Here is a 22,069-nt window from a genome sequence, read left to right as displayed (position 1 = left end):
TGGGATGGAGAACTGAATTCCCCCTCAAAAGACAGAACCCAGGAGAGAAATCCCAGTGATATCCCCTTTCTGGGGGTTAGAGGATGTGCCTCTGAGTTCTCCTGATCAGCATCAAGCAGGAAAACTGACATCAGACCCCAGTGCCTGATCTGCTCACGGTTCACCAACCGTACTGAAAAGCCCAGGGAAAATGCTGTGAGCTCAGCCTCCTCTCTGGCTTCTCCCCCATATGCAGTTGTCTCTCTATTATTTTCTTGATATGGAAAAACAAATTTGACCCAAATATCTTTTTCTTTTAAATCTTTAAAAAATTGTAAGATAGTAGGGAAATGCTGTGGCACCAAACTAAATTGAAGGGTTGCATTTTTTTGTTTTCTGCATTTGCTTACATGCTCCAAAGTCAAGGCAAAAGCTCTGTTCTTGCAACTTTTTTTTTTTTAATTTAATCCAGCTCTTCAGTGGTTTCAGCACAAGTGCATCACAACCCTAGGTAAGGTCTATAAGGTCTAAGCTGACCTATAATTGCAATTTTCAGCAAGTGAACAATTTTTCCAAAAAATTTCACACAGTTCTATGCAAAAGTCTCATAGATGTGGAGAGGGTGTTCCCTGTGGTACCTTCCAGCCTTCCTCCAGCACCTGATCCAGAACTGGGATCTGAGGCCAGCTCAGGTAAACATCAGGTGCTGCCATATAGAGAGCAGGACCTGCTGACTGCCCCCTCCTCCCCAGCAGGGCCTGGGCACACTCCGAGATATCTGCCCACTCTGTGCATGGGCACACTCACAGAGATCTCTGCCCACTCTGTGCATGGGCACACTCACAGAGATCTCTGCCCACTCTGTGCACTCTGGCCACTTGCTGTTGGCTGGTGCTGGGCACAGGAACAGAGAATGGCCCTTCTCTAGTGGAAGGTGACCCTGCCCATGGCAGGATGTTGGAATGAGGTGATTTTTAAGGCCCTTTCCTACCAGACCATTTGGGGATCCTGTGGCACCTTCTCCAGGTCACCCACAGCCTCTCCCCTGCGTGTCCTAAAGCAGCATCTCATCCTGGCAGTGCAAGGAGGGTTTGGACAACACTCTCAGGCACAGGGGGGGATTGCTGGGCTGTCCTGTGCAGGGCCAGGAGCTGGACTAGATCATCCTTGTGAGTCCCTTCCAATGCAGGGTGTGCCATGGCAGAGAGACCTGGCAGCCTTGGATGAGCCCTGCCCTCAGTGTGACACAAGGCACTGTCACAGACATCTTTTATGAAAAATTCTTTCCTTAGGATTTTTCCTCCTGAGAAGCTGAGAGGCCTCAGGAACAAAATGTAAACAATGGTTATCTGTGGCTGTGGAATGCAACAGGTGCATCTGTGATTGGTCTCATGTGGTTGTTTCTAATTAATAGCCAATCACAGTCAGCTGGCTCGGACTCTCTGTCTGAGACAGCTGCCTTTGTTATCATTCTTTCCTATTCTATTCTTAGCTAGCCTTCTGATGAAATCCTTTCTTCTATTCTTTTAGTATAGTTTTAATATAATATATATCATAAAATAATAAATCAGCCTTCTGAAACATGGAGTCAGATCCTCATCTCTTCCCTCATCCTCAGACCCCTGTGAACACAGTCACAAGGCAGTGCTCCCAAAGCTGAGCTCTCCTCCTATGGGGCTCTGCTCCGTCCCAGATTCTGCGTGTTTGCTCCTCAAACAGGCACTGTACCCAGCCTGTGGGAGTGGACAGAGGAGAACTGGGACTCTGGAGCTTTGGCACTTGCTAGGAACAAAGCAAGCAGGCTGAGGATGCAGCCTGCCCAAGCAGGACACAGGCACGGGGGGGACTGAAGGGGTTTCTGGCCAGAAGGGGATACATGATGCAGGGGAATTCTGCTAAATTAAAAATATATATTTGTCTTTACTGGTACAACAGAAGCTAGGGGAGCAGGCAAGAGGAAAGTGAGAAAGCTTTATTTAATTAGATTATAAGGCCCCAAAGGCTTAACACTCATAAAAAAAATGAATTGATTTTTGTAATTGAGGATGGGGTTTCTGCCAAGTGCTGCCTTAATGAGTATTTAGGTTTTGCCTCCTAAGTTAGCAGCACCAGGCAAGGGCAGCTATTCAAGCCACTCCTCACCAGAGTCCTGAGCTTGGAAACAGGAGCTGCCTGCCTGCAGCTGGGAGTGTTAACCTGCCTCTCCAGGAAAGGACATTGTGTGTCCTTTCAAGGCAGTTTACCCAGGTCTCTTGGTATTCTCTCAACATGAAATCCCTCCCTTTTCCCCAGAACCCAGGAGGCAGCTTTTTCCATGCATGGGTGTGGAAACTGAGGCAGCAGATAATCACAGGGTTGTTTTTCCTCACAGAAGTAGAGAGAATTAATTTGCTGCAGCAGCTGAGGCAGTTTCCTTTGGTGGCTCCTTCCTAGGGGCTGCTGGGACAGGTGTGTGCCATTGGAGCCCATCCTGTCCCCTCCTGCCTCTCCTGCAGGTGATCCTTGAAGCACAGCACCTGAGCATGGTGAGAGGGTGTTTGGGGCATGCACAGCTGGGACCTGCCTCTGCAGGAGCCATGGAACACCAGGGAGGGATTTATCCCTCTCCCCAAACCATAAGACTGTCTGGAAAGAGCAAGAGATTTTTATCCTAAAAATTTTGGACCTACTTCCTTTTGCCCTTACAGGCTTTCTCCAGAGTGTTTTACATTTTTGCATGCAGGAATGGGGAGAGTTCAGTGTGCAGAGGTTCAGGATTTCCTGTGTGCCCCCGCTGTGAGAGCTGGGGTAAGTCCAAGAGGAGGTGATTCCAAAATGCCTGGTGGGAATGTTGATCCAGAGCTGCCTGGGGACCAGGAGCAGAGTAACAAGGCCAGGTGAAAGGCAGGAGGTTTGGATGTGCAGGATCACAGCAAGATCACAGCTTGATAGCAACACCTAAAATGCAGATGTGTTACTATTACTGCCATCAGAGCAGGGGAGCAGAAAAGTGGCCACAAAATTCCAGCAGCACCTGGTAGATGTAGGGAATGGTTCTGTGCTTTATGAGCTGAGTATTTCCTGAAAGCAGAAGAGCAGGAAATGCACTGCTCTCCAGATAGCAGCAAACTGCAAGGAGTGCACCTTGTGGGGACACTGTCCCTTTGACTCTGCACACTGTAACAGTCAGAGATTCCCATGTCAGGCACAGCACTGCAGTTTGCACACTTGTGCCCTGCAGCAAACCCAGCTGCCACTGCTCGTGTGCCACTGTGCCATTGGGTCAGGGGCTGCACCAGGCTGAGCAGCACTCATCTCCTGAACCTCTTTCATCTTTACAGCACACTGATTTCTGGCAGGCCCCTCTGGCCTCCCTGTGCTCCACTAAAGCCTCAGCCCAGCACGTAATTCGTCAGTTCCCAAAGTCATTGTCTGATACCCAGATGCAAAGATGTCTAGGGAGCAGGAGAAAAGCCCTGAGAACACCTAAAGGAGTCTGCTAAGAGGCACAATGACCCTACTGCAGGCTGGTGTAGCAGCTCTGCTCTACCCTTGCCACAAAACCTAGTGCAGGGCATCTCAAAGGTTGGGAGAACCTTTTGGTCCAGAGCAGGTGTGGTTAAAACACTGTCCTGCTGCAATTACATCATCCTGATGAGCCTTTTGCCCTTTTTGTAGTTCCCCTGAGGAGAAGCAGCATCCTTGTCCCTGTAAAGCACCTTTACATCAGCCTAGAGTGTGCCTGTTGGAGTCCTTCCTCAGGGAAATCCCAGGGCTCTCACCATGGTTATCCAGCACATCCATTAAGGGCAGACCCAGCCTCTACGCAGGAGCTGCAAAATGGCTCCACCAGGGTTTCACTTGCACTTTCTGGGCAACTTGCTGTGTTTTCAGAACAAGTCAGCTTCAACATTTCAGGCTGCTCAGAGGCATTCATGCTTAGGGAGGCCAGATCTTGCTGTTGCTGTGGAAGTGTTTGCAGCCCAAGCATGTTCAGCAGGGCTGGGCAGCAGCCCCGTGCTTTTCATGTGGCTGCTTGCAGCAGAAGCATCAGAGCTGGGGCTGCATCCAGGCTGGGGGGCAGAGAGCAGCAGAGTGAATTATTCTGCTTTAACAAAAACTTCTGATGCAGATCAGACCCAGCCTTGCTGCTGACTCTGAACCCTGGGGGCTGAGCTCAGCTGGAGATGTCTACATTTGGGTGAGCTGACTCTCACTCAAAGTGCTTTTCCATGTATTCAAGCAAGTTCTGGTGTACCCAAGTTCTGAGCAGCATCTCCTGTGCCATGTTAAAGATAATGATAACTCAACACATCCTAACAGAGCAGAGAAATTCTTCTTTTCTTTTAGTGATTCCACCCTGGCCTGTAAGTTCTGAGAATAAAAATGCAAATATATTTTCTGCCATTTCTACATCCTGCTGACTGCAGCCTGGGAGACTGAGCAGACAGCACATCATTACACAGATTTGATAGATCCACCAAAAATGTAGGTGTGCCCCAGACCATTTTTCCTTCAGTGAAAGATGCTGGAGAAAGGAGAGAGTGGTCATGCTGCCTGCAAAACAGACACCCTTTCCAGAGAACAGAATGAGTGAGAGACTCCTCCAACATGGAAGAATGATGAACTGTTGGTCCTACCTTGGTTTTCTACAACCAACAGGCAGTTTTCAGAAGGTCATCTGTTTGCCTTGAAAAGATTTACTTGGCCCACACTTCTTTTACAGGAATGTTTTCTGCACTTTTGAAAGGAAAAGTGGAAATTTTGGGCTAAACCTGCCTGGTGAGGAATACCAGGCAGGTTGATGAATGGTATTCATAAGATGAGCTTATGGATGAAGTATTCATTAGGAAAAGGGCTGATGTTCACATCCTAGTCTAAGAGCAGTGATTTTCCTCCACCATTGTCCTGTCTGTTCCCCTGTAGTGGCTTCCTCTCTCCACTTTGCCTCTCAAATGTCTTGATTTGGTCCTGGTGATGTATTAAAGTCCCTTCATATTAGCTCTCATGTTCTCAGGCTGTTCCTTGCAGGTCCTCTGTGCAGACAGCTTTATGCCCAAGTGGAGCTGCTGACTTTAGTGGAATTGCCACGTTTCGTGCCCTAACACCCTCTGATTTCAGGCAGGGAAGTTTCAGCCCTGTTGGCTGTCAGCAAATCTTGGCTGAGTCTGTGTTTTCAAGCCAAATAAGTGCATCTCAGTCTGATTTGGGTGAGGGAAGCTGCTTTTCCTTTCCTTTCCTTCCCTCCACTGAGATGAACACAGAAAGTCCCCTCTGGTGTGACAGTTACCCAGCTGTTCCCCTCACAGATGGATGCCTTGCCTCGGGTCCCAAGTGGACACTGGTTGATCCTGTTATTGCTAAAATCAGTCAGTGGGATGGTGTTCACAGGGGTCTTAGGATGAGGGAAGAGATGAGGACCTGACTTCTGTTTCAGAAGTCCTGATTTATTATTTTATTATATATATTATATTAAAACTATACTAAAAGAACAGAAGAAAGGATTTCATCAGAAAGGTAGCTAAGAATAGAAAAGGAATGAAATGAGAACAAAAGGTTGTGTTGGACAGAGAGTCCGAGCCAGCTGACTGTGATTGGCCATTAATTAGAAACAACCACATGAGACCAATCACAGATTGGTCTGCGGATGCTGTTGCGTCCCACAGCAGCAGATAATCAATGTTTACATTTTGTACCTGAGGTCTCTCAGCTTCTCAGGAGAAAAAATCCTAAGGAAAGGATTTTTCATAAAATGTGTCAGTGACAAGTCAGAGCAAATAGTCCTATCTGGACTCTCCAACAGCCTTCTCTGGACTCAAACATCTTCAGCAGTCAGGTCTCTGCTTCCTGTCCAATGCTTCCTTGTACCAATGCTCCAGCTGGAATTGCTGACATGGTGACCCTCAGGAGCATCCAAGAGTCTTGAAGCAGGTGTTTCCCTTGAGGATGTGAGGACCATCACAATGTGCACAGAGCTGTGCTGGCAAGCAGAAATCATGCTCAACTGAGGGGCAGGGAGAGCCCTTTGGAGAGCAGGGCTGAGTCTCTGCTGGGCAAAACAAGGACCATTCCTCTCTGCCAAGGTAGCCTGGTCACCCTCCTCAGTTATTCCTTTTTACCTGGAGATGGTCCAGAGTGGAAATGCAAACCTTTTGAGATGTCTGTACATGTTTATAATGACATCCACAATGCTTGCTGTTCTCTTCCTCAAAGGAGGATCCCCTCCTTCACCCTCCAGAGTGGCTCTGTCACTCACACTAATGCCAGCAGGGTGTTCCTGTTGGTTCCCTGTGGATGAAGTGCTGTGTGGAGAGAATGGAAGATTTCACACTCTCACTGATGAGTCAGGAGTTATGTGGTGTTGCAGTTTGCTGCATGTCACCTTTGGACACCATCAGCTGGCTCCAAACCTGCTTTCTCTGGTGTCAACACCCACAAAAGTCTGTTTGCTGTTGTCCCCCTCTCCTGACAGGTTTGGGAGATGCTCAGGAAGACCTTGCTCCCTGCTCTCTGGGTCATACTGGGCTCCCAAGGAGCCCAAAGCCAGTGCCCAGCCATCTCTGCACATTCTGGACTCTCAGAGCTGCTGGTCCCCACATCCCTTGGGCCGGAGCCATCTGTCTGCACACATTGTCTGCCAGCTCCTGTGGTCAGAGGATCCCCATCAAAGTCTGATGTGTTCCTGCTCCTCATCTCTGAGATTTATGGATGTGTTGGAGTGTGAAGGGAGTTTGCTTCCCTTCCAAAGCTCCCTTTCATTCTGCAGTTCTGCTCTCCATCCCTCTGGATGTCTTTCCCAGGGGACAATCAGGATGGGCTCGCCTGCTGCCTCCTGAAATCCTGCAGCGAGGCGTTGCATGGGCTTAGTGTAGACAGACAGCATGGCAGGAATTTCCTTTTCTGGGCTCTGAGTCAGCTGCCAGCCCTGTTTTATTATTTTGGGTGCTGGGAGAATGTGGGGAAGGAGGATCAAGCAAAGGGAGGGAAAGAGAGGGGAAGAAGCTGTTTCCATTTATGGGTTATGAGAAGCAGTTGCAACTCTGGTGGATTTTTATGGAAGGTAGCCCTGGCTGTGGGGAAAGCTGGGTTTAATGAATTCAATTACGATGCTGCACAGAACTGAGTGGAAAGGCCCCACAAACAGCCTGGTTTTATATAAAAAACCCCAACCCTACAGACAATCAGACTAAAAGCTCCCCTTCCAGAGCAGGTGAGCGCCAGAGCAGACAGGCACAGGTGAGGATGGAGCCAACTCTGAGCTGAGCCTAAAACCCCTGAAAACTCCTGTCTTGGGTTGGACTCAACCCAGCATGGACTGATTACACGCTGTTTGTTCTGCACTCAGGCAAGGCTGAGACTCACCTGTTACCCAGAACAGTCATCCTTCTCTCAAGCTCCTCTCTGAGCTCTGGGAGCTGAATGAAGGGTGCCAGGGCACAAAATAACTCTGCCCCTTTTCTCCATTTTTTCTCCCATGCCAGCAAAGAGCTGGCTGGGATCTTTTGGTATCCCTGTGATCCCTTTACAGCTGCAGGCTTGAGATCTGTGCCATGGGCTCCTGCAGCAAACAACCTTCTTGGGCAGACCCACTGAGTGGGGAGCATTGTGTTGGAGAGGCAGGAACAACATCCCTTGGAAGCTGCCCTTCTCCTACCTCCCTCAGGATGCAGTAAAATTTTGCCCTCCTTTGCTGTTCCCTCTCTGGAGGCTCCTGGTTCTCACTGGGCCACAGGAAGATTCCTGAACTGCAGTGGGTTTCTGCAGGAGCAATCCACAGGGAGCCCTGCAAGGCCTCCAAGGGGGTCAGGGTTTGCTTCTGCAGGAGGGAGGATCTGGGGAACAGACAGACCCCACTGACTGCAGCAGGATCTTTGTCCTCCCACAGTCAAGCTCAAAGGCCCTGGGTGGGATTTGAAAGGAGACTATTCCAGGAAGATTCCAGACCTGACATGCTGTCTGAAACACAAGGACATTCAGGTCCATGTTCATCCACATCCTGGACTTCTGCCTCAAGCTCACACTTCTCCTGGGAGACCCATCAGCTCACTGTCCCTGTGCTTTGGCCCACTTTTTGTGGAGGCTTCAGTGACTCCTACCATGTCACCAGGATGTAAAGTGAGGGGGCAGCCACAGAGCCACAGAACCACAGAGCCACAGAATCACAGAATCACAAAACCACAGAGCCACAGAACCACAAAGCCACAGAGCCACAGAACCACAGAGCCACAAAACCACAGAGCCACAGAACCACAAAGCCACAGAACCACAGAGTCACAGAGCCACAGAGTCACAGAGCCACAGAGTCACAGAGTCACAGAGCCACAAAACCACAGAGCCACAGAGCCACAGAGCCACAGAGCCACAGAGCCACAGGCTGGGGAAGGTTGGAAGGGCCCACAGGGCTCACCTGGTGCCACCTTCCTGCTCCAGCAGGGCCACCCCAGAGCTCAGGGCACAGGAATATCTGGAATATCCCCAGGGATGGATGCTCCACAGCCCCTGCACCATCTGCTCAGGGCTGGCACTGCCAGGGCAGCAGTTCTGCCTCCTGGGCAGGGGCAGCTCCTGGGCTCAGGCCCTGCCCGTGGCTCTGGGGCCATGGCTGGGCCTGGAGCAGAGCCTGGGGTGCCCTGAGCCTGCACACAGGGACACACTGGGGACACAGGGACACACTGGGACACAGGGACAGACTGGGGACACAGGGACAGACTGGGGACACAGGGACACACAGGGACAGACTGGGGGACACAGGGACAGACTGGGGGACACAGGGACACACAGGGACAGACTGGGGGACACAGGGACAGATGAGGGGACACAGGGACAGACTGGGGGACACAGGGACAGACTGGGGGACACAGGGACACACAGGAACAGATTGGGACACAGGGACAGACTGGGGGACACAGGGACACACATGGACACACAAGAATACACAGAGATGCACAGGGACACACAGGGACACACAAGGACACCCAGGGCTGAGGCTCCTCTCAGCTGGGGCTCCTCTCCAGACTAAGCAGCCCCAGCTCCCTCAGCCTTCCCTGGGCACAGAGATGCTCCAGGCCCCTTTTCAGCTCTGCAGCCTCTCCTGGAGCTGCTCCAGGAGCTCCAGGTCCCTCCTGGCCTGAGAAGCCCAGATCTGGGCACAGTCCAGGCTTTCAGCCCTTTTCACAGGTTTGACATCATGGTGCACACCCAGGGCTGGAGGAAGGCTTGGTGCACCAAGTGCTGCCCAGCCAAGGTGTCAGTACGAGGAAAGGAACATGCAAAAAATACCAAATATATTCTTTTATTTATCCCAGTTTTAATAACGGCAAAAGAATGCAAACAGGAAAGCTGTTAAGGATTTTAAGATTCATCTTTATTGTTTCCCATAAGCAAAAAGCTGCTGTTGTTTCCCCAGGATGAAGTTTAGCAGCAGTCATTTGGATCTCAATGTGTCCTAATTGCTCTGGGGACTCTAATAAAAATTCAAAATAAGGAGCTGTAGGGTTTGGTTTCAAGAAAGAGCATGTTCCATGCACAGTGATTTCTGATTACCCAAAGGCTCTTTTTTTAGCATGTAGCTGGTTTATTTTAGTCTGTAGGATATGTTTTATCCACGGCCTCTTTTCCACATTGGAAGTGAAGGATGTAGGAGCTGCAGTTTGCACTGGCAGGGATGGATGGAAACCACTGGGACAGCATATTGCCCATGAGCAATGACCATCAGTGCTGCAGGGGTTCTGAAGTGTAACTCTGGCATCAGTGTGTGGCTGAGGCTCAGCCCAGCCCTGCCCCTCACAGCCTGCAGAAACGCACGTGCCTTAGAACTTGGTGTCACCAGGCAGGGACTCCTGTCCAGAGCAGGGGGTGATGTACAGAGCAGTTTGGTGCTGCACAAATCTTTGGTGTGCCTACATCTTGAGTTCACTGTGCAATGCTGCTTTCCCTGTGTTCAGACTGTAACAGAGCAATTGATGTAAAAGAATTAGAGAAAATCCAGAAAAAGGTAGGCAAACACTCAAAGGGGTGGAGAAGCTTCTGAGAACAGGCTAAGAAGGCAGGGTCTACAATCTGAAGAGGAGAGGCTGAGAATGATAATGAGGTCTTCAAAATCATATTAAAAACAAGCCCATGGGGGAAATAATTGAGGATTTCCACAATGAGAATGGTAGAAGGTTTTTATTTTCAGCCATGTTGAAAGGGCAGAGGTCAAAGCAGAGACAAAAGAAGGAAGAAATGTGCTTCAAAAGAAGAAGCATGGCTGTGATCTCTCCATGTCTCTACAGGATTGTCTCCTCAAAGAGCCCTGACCGTGCTCATGTGCAGGGTAAAGTGTGACACTTGCCTTTTGTAAATTCACTGTAAGTCAGGTGATAAAAGCACATCCATCCCTGTTCCTGCAGCCACGCTGTGGATGGGATCTACAGCCTGGACATCAAATGGGTGGGATCTACAGCCTGGGCACATTCCATCCCTGCTCACAGGGGACAGAACTCAGAGCACATGGTCCATCACAGCAAAGGATGTCACTACAGGCATTTTAGCCCAAGAAGTTCAACATCCCTTCCAACCCAAACCATTCCATGACTGTGTCTTCTAGGCCAGAGGGAATGGGGTGCAGAGCAGCAAGGAGAAGCAAGGCTGCTGCAGGAAGCAGCCCAGCTCAGCATGAACTTGAGGAAAAGCTCATGCTTGACTAAGCAGCAGGATTCTTCTCCAAGCCCTCCTGTGTCCCAGCAGCCAAGTGGTTACACAAAACTGAAGCGGGAGCCTTTCCAGTTCCTAATGCAGGAAAGAAAATTAAAAATAAATCATTTCCCACCAGCCATTCAGCTTCAACAAAAGCTGGGACACTTCCAGGGCCAGTCCCTGAAAGAGCTGCTGTGTGGTTTCCAACCCCTCACAAAATCAGGGCAAACTTTGCTGCTTCTCTGCCCGGCCTCTTTGGGACCAGTGCTTCCCTGCAGTGGATGCCAGCCCGGCTTCGCTGGCCCTGCTGCAAATCCAGCATCATCCCAAAGCACATGATGGGGTATTTCTGCTGTTCTTCCCTCCCAGCCAGCCCTGCTCTGTCTCCTCCTGGTCCAGGGGCTGTGCAGGACCTGGGGCAGAGTGGGGCTGGAGCAGGGAGTGAGGGGCTATCCTGTGGCACTGGAAACTCACAGTGATGAGCTGCTGCTGTGGAATCCTGATAAGTGAAGGTAATAGCTGTTGGCTTGCTGAGTCTGGCCTGCAAACCAGGGTAGCATGAGATGGGATCCTCAGTCCCCTCAGGGCCACAGGGATGGAATCCTCAGTCCCTTCAGCCTCTGTCCCATCTGTCTCACCAAGCCCCAGGTCCGGGAGGAAGATGGAAGAACCATGGTTAGCCATGGACTATGGATGCCTTGGCTTCCCTCAGCCTCTCCTACATCAATAATGTGCTCTTTCTAGCAAGAATCCATGTTCCTCTACTTATGTAGACCTTACAGAGCTGTTCTGCTCCAAATCATGGGGCTCCTGCTTAACAACCGTCTACAGCTCAGCAGGGCCACATTATCTGATTTTTATTTATCTGTTTCCCTGCCAGACCCTGTTTTGAATGCTACCCCTGGTTATGTTTGTGGGAGGCTGGGATCATTGGACATGCAAGGGTTGCCCACCCTATTCCCAGGACCTAGGGAAGAGCAATCACTTGAGAGGGTGCCTGAGCCTGCAGAAAGAGCAAGACTTGTGAAAATCCTCAGATGGGGGCCCACATACTCCTTTTCAGCCCTTACCTGCTTCAGAGAGCACTTTGCAAAGCAGACACAGAATGAAATGAGGGGGGACTGGGGGAATGTCAGCCTGCAGCCCAAGGCAGCCAGGCTGTACAGCTTTGGGACAGTCAGAGGAGCCCCAGAGGGACCTCTGAACACCCCCCTGTCCCTCACCCCAGGGCTGCAGTGTGTCCCCTCCCCACAGCCTGGTTCAAGCTGTGGTAGCCTCAGAGGCTTAGCTGCACTTTGGTGCTTTCCAGAGCAAACAGAACAGTGTTGAGAGTCTGGGTTTGGGCTTTGTCCAGAGCTGGTGACCTTTCAGCTGTCTGCTGCAAGCAGATGTGGACAGTTGCAACCAGCTGTTCCACCACCGTTTTTTCTTCCAGGTTTTCCAAGCTGTGGAAAATCTTGTCTGCTCCTCCTTTTGCTCTGTCTCCCACCCTGTCTGCTCCTCCCTTTGCTCTTCTGTCTTCCATCCTGTCTGCTCCTCCTTTTTCTCTTCTGTCTTCCAGCCTGTCTGCTCCTCCCTTTGCTCTATCTTCCACCCTTTTCCCCTCTATCTTCCATCCTGTCTGCTCCTCCCTTTGCTCTATCTTCCACCCTTTTCTCCACTATCTTCCATTCTGTCTTCTCCTCCTTTTGCTCTGTTTTGCTCCCTGTCTGCTCCTCCCTTTGCTCCTCTGTCTTCCAGCCTGTCTGCTCCTCCTTTTGCTCTTTCTTCCCGCCTGTCTTCTCCTCCCTTTGCTCTATCTTCCATCCTTTTCTCTTCCATCTTTCACCCTGTCTGCTCCTCCTTTTGCTCTGTCTTCCAGCCTATCTATCTGCTCTTCCCTTTGCTCTTCCACCTTCCCCACACAGGTGGGGAGGCAGCAGGTCACAGATGAGCTGTAGGGTGGGAGAGACCCTCTGCAGCTGACATGGGATGAGCTGGGAGTGTGGCAGGAGCTGGCTGCATGACTCCAGTGCAAGGCATCACCATGAAGAGCTGTGACCAGAGCCACAGAGTGTCACAATCCCATCTGGCAGTTCCTCTGGAGATTCTGGGACGCCTCAGCCACTCATAACCTGTGTGTGCTTCAAATGACTGCCACTGCAAGCAAAAATCAAGTGGTTGGTGACTTGTTGGGAGTTTGTCATGGGTTGCTTCACTCTCTGCACACAGCAGCCCCCAGGCAGGTGTGTGCAATGGGAGACACACAAACCTCAAGGGTCAGGAGGCTGAAAGAGGCCTGGGATTTTCCTCCTGGCTGTGCTCAGCTCCAGTTTTGTCACCCTGGATGCTGATGGTGTTCCCAGCTCAGCAACAATCTATGTACACATCCTGCCAGGGTTTCCCTGGTGCCTCTTCTCCAGCAGGAACACAGGCCAAGGAGGAACATGACTAAGGCTTTAACTATTGATTCCTCAGCACTCCTTCCAGACCACAAACATTCCTGTCAGACTTCACAGAGGGTGAAACAGTAGTGTAATGCTTAACAACTGTAGTAGTTTATATGTAATAAAAAAATTGTGTTTTTTTTTTTTCTTTTAATATAAACAATGTAAGTTACTTAAAGTTAGGAGGGATGGCTGGGACACCACACATTAAGGTTTGTCAACATTTCTTACTCAGGCTCATCTCCTAACTGCTTTTGGTTTCCTGTTTTCTGGTTGCATACAGCTGTGCCAAGCTTGAACTGTTGGACTGGAATTCAGCTTGGGTGGTTCCTACTGGAGGTTTTGGATGGATGGCAGGGAGGTGGAGAATTTCAGCTCAAAGCCTTCTGGCTGTTTTTAAAAAAAATCACTCAAACCCCCTACATTATTCATCTCATATTAAGAAAAAGACCAGCAAAGTTTTGCTGGAAAGATTCCCCCAAAGATTTGAGCAGTGGTTCAGTGTTGCATGTCTTACATGTCTGTATTATACCTTCACTTTGAGAAAGTCAAAATTTGGCCCACGTTAGGTTTTCAGTATTTTTTGAGATCACAGTGTGGTTGTGCTCAGGAGAGTGTTGCTAATTTGGCAAGTAAATTCCTGGAAGATGCTGCACTAGCTGGGCCCTGCTGTCAGTGCATGGGAACACCAAGTGCCTGGGACTGATTTTCTCTCCTGGATTTGGTGGGAAAGAGATTTACAGCTTTTCCCTCTTAATTTGGGATGGCAGATGAATAGGCTGAGGAGACTTGGTCCACATGTGTGAACCTGAGGACTGTCCCAGGGGCTTGTTTTGCCCTCAGCTCCTACAGATGGGATTCTGGACCAGTGGAAGGCTGGAGGCTGATGTATTGGTGACCCAGGAAGTCTAGGCCAGCCTTTCTCTTGTCAGGCTAGTGGAGAATGAAGCTGAAGGCCTGCAAGGCCAAGCCCAAGGGAGGGTATAAGCAGATCCCTCTGCAGGGATCAACACACACATCTGCTGCCAAGCTGTTCTGTGGCTCTTTCCAGCCACTGGAAAGCAGGTGGCACATCTGGGCCCTGACCCACCCATCACCTGTAGCAGCACACAGGCAGTGCTGTCCTGTCTTTCTGTCTCCATCAACTCTGTGAAGTCTGGCCTGTGAGCTCAGGCAGCTGTCTGTAGGGGACACACCACCTGTGGTGACCTGACATGCTCCCCCAGCCTGGGATCACCTCAGGGGGACACATCTCTGTCCATCCCTGCACTGTGCAAAACACTCTGCAAGAGAAATGTTGCTACATCAATCACTTTGATAGCTTGGATTTGCTCGCATTTAGCTCAAAGGCCTACCTTTACCATGGCTCTTGTTTGTTGGGGGGATCAGTCCAAAACTCAGGTATTTCACTGGGTGAAATTGAACATTCTGTGGGCTCACATTGACAAATTTCTCCTGAAACCTGTAACCACAGAGTCTCTTTGCTCCACTTTATCTGGCTGGGGGGGGGAGCTTTGTAAGGAAAGATGTCAGAAGCCCTGTGTAAGGAATACTCTTGCACTGCCATGTCTGAAAACCCCAGAGAACCAAGGCTTGGTGAGGAAAAAGCACTTGCAGTGCTCTGCCAAGGAGCCATGGGATGGGTTTGGAGAACAGCCTGATGAGGAGCAGCAGCAGGGGGGCAGGAAAGCAGCAGGATTCTCCTCTCTGGCCTGGGTCTGACTCTCTGTGCTCCCTTGTTGCAGGCAGGGGCCGTGCAGGGATCATCGGGAGCGCCCAGCTGCGATAGTGAGGCCGTGCCACGCACACTGTGACACCGAGGGATGCACACGGATGCACCTGGACAAGAGGTAAAACTGCCAGCTCAGCCTCCAGGAGGGACCTGCCCCATCTCAGGGCTGTGTCACGTGCAGCCCTCAAGGAGTGCTTCACCCCAAAGCCTTGCTATGGGACTGTGAACTCCCCAGCCCATCACACATCCCAGCTGTGGGGAGCAGGGCATGGAGAGCAGGCCAGATCTGAGGTCCAGGATTGCCTGGGCTGTGGGATGGGAGCAAAGTGAGGCAGGAATTGGGGTTCCCCTTGGGATCTGGCCTGCTCAGCAGCAGCTCAGCATGTACTATGTGTTTCTGCCCTTACCCAGGCCACAGAGGGGTCCAAATCCCTCCTCTCCCTAACTCGGGTGCAGAGGAAGCAGCAGCAGGGAGGGGCTGCTGACATCTCCACAGGGTGAGAGGTGCTCTGTCAGAGCAGAGGCAGCTGCAGTTCTGCACCCCTTGTTAACAAGAACTGACCTGGCCCAGCAATTAGGGATTTTACTGCTAATGAAAGCTTCAGCTCAGCAAGTGAGAGCACTCAGAGACTGCTGCTGAACCTGGGCACCCTCCTGGCTGCTCAAAGCTGATGGCTTACTGAGAGGGAAACTGAGGCAGGGAATTTTGAATGATTTGCTTCAGATGTGAGTTAGGAACCAAGTTAGGGGGAAAACCCCAGAGTCCTGTCTGCCTGCTGACATGATTAGCCAGGCTTCCTGTGCAGGTGAATCACAGTCACATCACCAAATGTCTCTTTGGGTTAGAAGGGACCTCAGAGATTATCCTCCCACCCCCTGCCCTAGGCAGGGACACCTTCACTGCCCCAGGCTGCTCCCAGCCCCAATGTCCAGCCTGGCCTTGGACACTTCCAGGGATCCAAGGGCAGCCACAGCTGCTCTGGGCACCCTGTGCCAGGGCCTCACCACCCTCCCAGGGAAGAATTTCTTCCTAATCTCTAATGCAGCCCTGCCCTCTGTCAGTGTGAAGCTATTTGTCCTTGTCCTGTCACTTCATGCCCTTATCAAAGTCCCTCTCCAGCTCTCTTGGAGTCCCTTTAGGTTCTGGAATGGGCTCTAAGGTCTCCCTGGAGTTTTCTCTGCTCCAGGCTGAACAGACTTATGAAGACAGATAATATTTTAAAAATATCTGTGAAGACACATATTGCTTAAAACCAAAATCAGCTGTTACAGTGGCTCAGCCTGGGTGCCATGCAGAATACTCCTGCTTCCAGCAAAGATCATTTCTGGTGGCATTTGACTGCAGCTGTGGGAGGGTTATGATGGAGTAAAGCTTGCACAGCACTGTGGGGCTGAGGATGGTGCTTGTAAAACCTTGCAGACTTTGCATCAATGGGTCTATTTGCCAATAAAGTGCCTTTTTGTCAAAAAACTACTTCTATCAGTGCAAAACAGTGTCCTTCCCTTGCCCTACAGAGAGAGCATCCCAGGGAATATTCAATCAGGACACTTTTGCCAGAGTTTTAGCTGGCAGCTTGTGACACCCTTCAGCAGTACTTGTGTGTGGGGAAAAGAGAAGTGGTGCTCTGGCAGGCAAGATGCTCTGCAGAAATGCTAGCTCAGCAGGGAGAATCACACAGGTTGGCACAGCACAGCTGCTTAGAACAGTTAGAAAAGAATAAATCACTCTTATTGCCTGTTTCACCTATTTCTCCTCTTTCTGGAGGGCAGGGAATGCAAGGGAATAGCATCCCAGCAGCGAGTCTGGGCAATGCAGCCATGCCACATTGCTGTCCCCAGCCCTGGGCACTAACCCTGGGGAGGACAATGGAGAGGAGGATAATTGCTAAGGTCACCTCATAGGAGATTGTTTGAGCTACTGCCCGTAGTGCCCCAATCAGGGCGTATTTTGAATTAGAAGCTCAGCCTGATCATAGGATGGAGTATACTGCCATGCTTGCATGGCTAATCGGAAGAGTAGGCCTAGGTTAAGTCTGGGTGGACACATCCCCTGTTCTGAGGCCCTCTGGGGTTATGGCAGCAGCAGAAAGGTGGGTGCCTCAGCACCACAACAGCTTTTCCTCTCCCATCTCACTGCCCTGAGTAAAGAGCACTGGGCCTCCAAAAGCACCAAATACCAGAACAGTCCTTCCCTGCTTTTACACCGAGGATGTGAGGTGGGGTGGGGGTTTCAACCTGCCTCCCCATCCCCTCCCGATGCCCACGCTGCGCTTTCTTTTCCCTCGCAGGCAGCAGCGAGGCTGAGCTGAGCGCGGGGAGGGTTTCCACGAGCGGACCATGAGCGAGAGCAGCCCCTTGCCATGGAGCGCCGCCGATGAGGGCGAGCCGCCCTCCCCGGGCCCGCAGCCGTCCCCGCCGGCCCTCAGCGATGGGGACTCGCCGCCGAGCCCGCCCGCGGAGCCCGCCAGCGGCAGGGCCAGCCCCCGGCACGACGCTCAGCCCTCCCTGGCGGAGGGGGAGCAGCGGGACGAACATGTGGCAGCGGTGACAGAGGCGGGCGAGCGGCTCAGCGAGCAGGGACAAGGCGCTGCCAGCGAGGGCGGCCGTGCGGAGCGGGCAGGGCTGGCCAACGGCGTGGGGCGGGAGCACCGGGACACCGCCGGCCCCAGCAGCCCCGAGCTCGGGGACAGGGGCTCTCCCAGCCCCCAGAGAGCCAGCGGGGCCCTCAGCAAGCAGCGGTGGCACAGCGTGCTGGGATCCTCGGAAGCGCTGAGTGCCGACGAGGCGGAGGAGCAGTTCGGGTAAGGGCGGCTCGGTGCCGGTTCGTGTGTGTTGTTTTCGAGGCTCCTTGGTTCGAGTTACTCGGCTCCGTGTGTAACTCATCAGTTTAAGGAGCTGCAGCTGCTCTCATGGCTGACTGCGGCTTTCCACTCCTGCTTCTCTTCGGGCTTCTCGCACATTTTTTCCTTGTTTGTAACTTTTTACTCTCCTTTTTTTTTTTTTTTTTTTCTCTCTGGACTTCTCACATAGTTTTTTTCCTGTTACAAATTCAGAAAGCTGTGATTAGAGCTCACAGAGCCACTAAAGTGAAGGGGAAGCTTTTGGGATCTTGAGAAGAGCTGGTTGTGCTCACTTTTGGGGTGTCCCATTTGCAACTTGCAGCACGTATGGCAGAGTTACCTGAGGTAACTTAGAGCAAGTACAGCAGCCTGGGGATGCTCCAGAGCCAGGCTTGTCTGGGAGGCTGCTGTGCCCTGGGAGTCCCTGGCAGCATGGCCAGCTCTGGCAGTCCCTGGGCTAGCAGGTGGCAGCTGCGTGTCTGAAAGTGGGCACGGCTCTGAGCTCTGCTCTCCACTGCACCTGTGGCAGGTGTTACCAGCGCCTGGGTGACAGGAACAGCAGTGTGAGACAAAAGGTACAAGTGTCATCTAATTCTCAAGTGCCTGTGACAAACCTGAACATGAGTCCCTGAGCCCTCTCTTCTGGCAGCCTGGCTCACAGGAGAACTCTCCAGGCTGGGGGACACTCACACTGGTGTGCTGTCCACAGCTGATTTTATGCCTCTGCAAGTTTCTAGACCTCCATGGGATTCTGCAGGCTGGGAGCTTGGGGGGAATGACAGGTCACTGGGATGAGGAGAGGTTCTTCCCATGCCATTCCTGCAGGAGGGGTATGGATGCTTCCCTTTGCCACCAGAAATCCGCCAGGGCTCTGTGTTGTAGCCACCAGGGGTTGATTCTTGCTGTGAATTTTACAGCCCTGTCTGTGCACCCACCTCGGGGCAGGAGAGATGCTGCAAGCAGGAGTGGCTGAAGCAGAGCAGCAGGGCTTGTCCCAGAGGATTGTGGCCTTCTGAAGAGGAGCTGTGAAGGGACAGGGTGGCCTGGGTGGCCTGGGGATCACCTCCTAGCTCTGGCCCCGTGCAGGCTCCGTGCTGAGCTGTGTTCCCAGCGCTGTCTGGAGCGTGGGCAGCAGGGCTGGGGAGCCACGCAGGGCGTGGGCTGACAGCAGGCATCCCTCCCGCTTTGTTTCTCTGCTGTTCAGCAGGCTTCTCTAGAAAAGGCTGGTGGTTTGTTTCACTCAAGAGCCCCAGCAAGAAGCAGCAGCACTGCTTCAAAAAGCCCAGCTGAAGGTGTTGCAGAGGAAGTGTCTGTGCAGGCTGCTGCTGTCCGGAGAGCTTTGGGAGCCTGTCCCAGGCAGGTCCCAGGGGCCCCTGAGCTATGCAGTCAGGGCTTGGATAGCTGCAAGTCTCTCAGGTTTCAGGGGAATCATATTTGCCTGGTAGGTGGCTCCCTGGCAGAGGCTGAGAGTTCAGGAGGAAACTAAGGGTGGTCATAGAATGCTGCTGCAATCACTGGGAGTGCAATTATTTTAAGGTGCTAGGGCATGAATTGGTAGAAATGGCAGGCTTAGGATTTGGAGATGATGCAACCTGACCGGGGTCTGCATGCAGAGTCCATGATCTCGTGCTCTAAACATATTCACTTGGAGAGCAAATGAGTCTTTTGGGAGGCTGAATGCACAAGGGACAAGTCACACGCTATATTCAAAACAGAAGGGCAGCTGGAAAACTTCTGGGACACAGCTGAAGTCTGGGAAACCACTTAGAGCCTGCAGATTGGGTTAGCTCACTGCACTGGAGCCCGTCAGTGCTTTGACCACCTATCTTTAGGGTAAATGGCAGGGATGCATGGCTGGGCCAAGCACAGCGTGGAGCTGCTGTGCCCTGACCAGATGGACTGTCCACTCTCCTGGGTCAGGAAGAGCTGAAAGATGGACCAAGGCACCGAGACGTTGCTGTCATCCTGCATCACCTCTGAGCTTCCCCTTTTTTTCCTTTACTCCCCTTTGGGGAATTGCTGTAATGACCCATTCTGGCTATAGGAGAACCTGGTCTGATGTTTTACTAATGAGCAGTCAACTATTTGCTCCTGATGAGAAATCATTTGTCATCATCTGCACGTTGCTGCTTGTATGATGCATTTTCTCCCTGAATTTTAAAGTACTTTACAAAAAGATGTTGAGTCTTGCTCTTCCCACTGGAATGGAGAATTAAAGGGGAAAGTCATCCAAGATCATCAATCCATGGTAGAGCTGGAGAAGAACCCATTATTGTCCTTCTGAAGGTAGGTTAGTTCCTGCATCTATGCAGGAAATGGTTGGCTAAAAAAAAATCAGGCAAACAGAGCCAAAGATTGAGTGTTTGTGTTGCAATTTGCATTAACTGAATCCCTTTTCCTCCTTTCTGGTTTATCCCATGGCATCTATTGTTTGTCAAAGCCCCATTTTCCTTTCTTGTGGCTGTGTTGCCTAGAGTCTTTCACCTCTTCAGAAACCCCCAACATGGCCCTGCTGATCTCAGGGAGGTCACAGCTCTGCAGTCCAACTGCAAGATGCACCAGGGAATGATCTACTTTCAGCCCCATGAACTCATGGAAAAAGAACAAAATTTTTAACAGAGAAATTCCCACCTTTTGCTTGTAGGCACCCTCAGCACCTGCAGTTTTGGGAGTGCAGCTTTTGCCCACACATTTCCTCCCATGGCAACATATAGCTGTCAAAAAAAATCACATTCCATCAAATAAAGTTTCGGAAAAACTTTGCAGAAAGACTGCAGTGCAGAGGCAACAAAGTCCTGGTTTCCATCATGTCCTCCTCTGGCAGGATCCACACTCCACCAGCACAGCAAACTTGTGATGGCAAGTTGGATATGAGTCCCTGCAAGCTGGGAGGGACAACCATGTCCTGGGGGCATCAGGCCCAGCATGGAAGGATATTGTCCCACTCTGTTCTGGGCTGGGGTGGCCTCACCTCGAGCCCTGGGTGAGTTTTGGGCTCCACAAGAAAGATCTAAAGCTCTTAGGGAGTCCACAAAAGAGGGACATGGGGATGGTGAGGGGCCATCAGGGGACAAGTGTAGGGCTGGAATATACAAGGTCTGTGGTGTGAGCAGTTAATAGAAATGATTCTGTGCAGTGTATTGAAAGAGCAGGGCTGTCTTCCCTGGGATTATGGCAATGTGGGAGCTGCTAAGTGATAACCAGGAGGTTATTCTGGCATTGGGTCCAGTAGCAGGTGTCATATGCGAAAGTCTCTACTTCAGAGGTCTGGCTTTTTACTGGAACATGACCAAATTAAGGGCTGGCTGGGCCTCTGGGATTGTTTATCACAAAACTGGTTTTTTTTTTTCAGCTCTAGAATCTTGTAACAAAATTGAGAATCAGGTAGGTTATACCACAGAAAGATCCCAAGGGCCATTATCACAGCAGCCATTTCTGCCTCTTCTCTTGCCTGCCAGCTCCAAATGGAACAGGGCAAGAATTGCCTTGACAGTATTTTCTACATTTCTCCTTTTGGTCCAGGTTTGCCTCTGGAGATGCCAAGCTGAGCTGCAGCGATGATGACAGGGAGCATTTCCAATTCAAAGACATCAGGGATGGCTTCAGCTCGACCTTTGAGAAGATTGTTGAGTCTGACCTCATGAAGGGCACCTACTACAGCAGCCTGGACTCTCTGGATGTGCTGTCCCTGACGGACGAGACAGACAGCTGTGTCAGCTTTGAGGCACCCCTGACCCCCCTGATCCAGCAAAGGGCCAAGGAGAGCCCTGAGCTCCTGGAGCAGAAACTGGCAGCCCAGCAGAGAGAAGCCCTTCACCACATGGCTGCTGATAAGCAGGAGCAGGGGGCAGCCAAGCCAGCAGAGGGGGATTTTGGGAGCCCTCTCAGACACTCAATTACCAGCAGCAGGTCAGAGAATGTGCTCAGCAGGCTGTCCTTGAAGAGTATCCCAAATGGGTTCCATGTGGAAAGCTCAGAGGAAGATGCCACCAAGATCATTAACTCCATCAGGTAAGGCAGGGAGTTTCTTGGACAGTGGCTCCTTTTCTTATGAGATCCCAGTCCAGGAGCAAGGCTCAGTGGGCATGGTTGAGTTGGAACTGCTCTTTCACCCCTTGTGCTTCCTCTCATGTATTGCTGTGGCACAAAGGCTGAACATCAGCAGGAACTTTCATCTGCACCTGCACAGCCCTTGGCAGGCTGGGGATGGTCAGGTGGTCTCCCAAATGCCTCTGAAGTGCAGGGAAACCTCAAGGTTGCACTTAGGACAGGGTACCCCTACAGAAGCCTCCCCAAAGGTTCTTCTGCAGGCAATGAGGAGATCAGCAGAGACTTCATCCTCTAGACCAGCTCAGACCCAAACCATCACCTCTGGGAGGCAGCAGCTCATCTGTAGGGCACCTCCCTGCCTGAGGAAGCCAGGTGATGAGCAACCA

At 51.4% G+C, this 22,069-nt stretch overlaps 1 protein-coding gene across 1 annotated transcript in view; it reads left to right on the top strand.

Moving 5' to 3' along the window:
• Positions 1 to 14,811: 14,811 nt before the first annotated feature.
• The window catches only part of PSD2 (pleckstrin and Sec7 domain containing 2), a 38,303-nt gene continuing 31,045 nt past the window's right edge, over positions 14,812 to 22,069 (top strand). The window contains exons 1-3 of the mRNA XM_059483432.1: positions 14,812 to 14,911; positions 17,082 to 17,594; positions 21,156 to 21,644. Coding sequence (XP_059339415.1) covers positions 17,131 to 17,594; positions 21,156 to 21,644 — 953 coding nt within the window. The 5' untranslated portion in view covers positions 14,812 to 14,911; positions 17,082 to 17,130. The remainder of the gene's footprint in view (positions 14,912 to 17,081; positions 17,595 to 21,155; positions 21,645 to 22,069) is intronic.

This window comes from Ammospiza nelsoni, chromosome 16 (assembly GCF_027579445.1).
Source record: "Ammospiza nelsoni isolate bAmmNel1 chromosome 16, bAmmNel1.pri, whole genome shotgun sequence".
Taxonomy (NCBI): Eukaryota; Metazoa; Chordata; class Aves; order Passeriformes; family Passerellidae; genus Ammospiza; species Ammospiza nelsoni.
The sequence above is the reverse complement of the archived record's forward strand: the minus strand, read 5'-3'. Positions and strand labels throughout refer to the sequence as shown.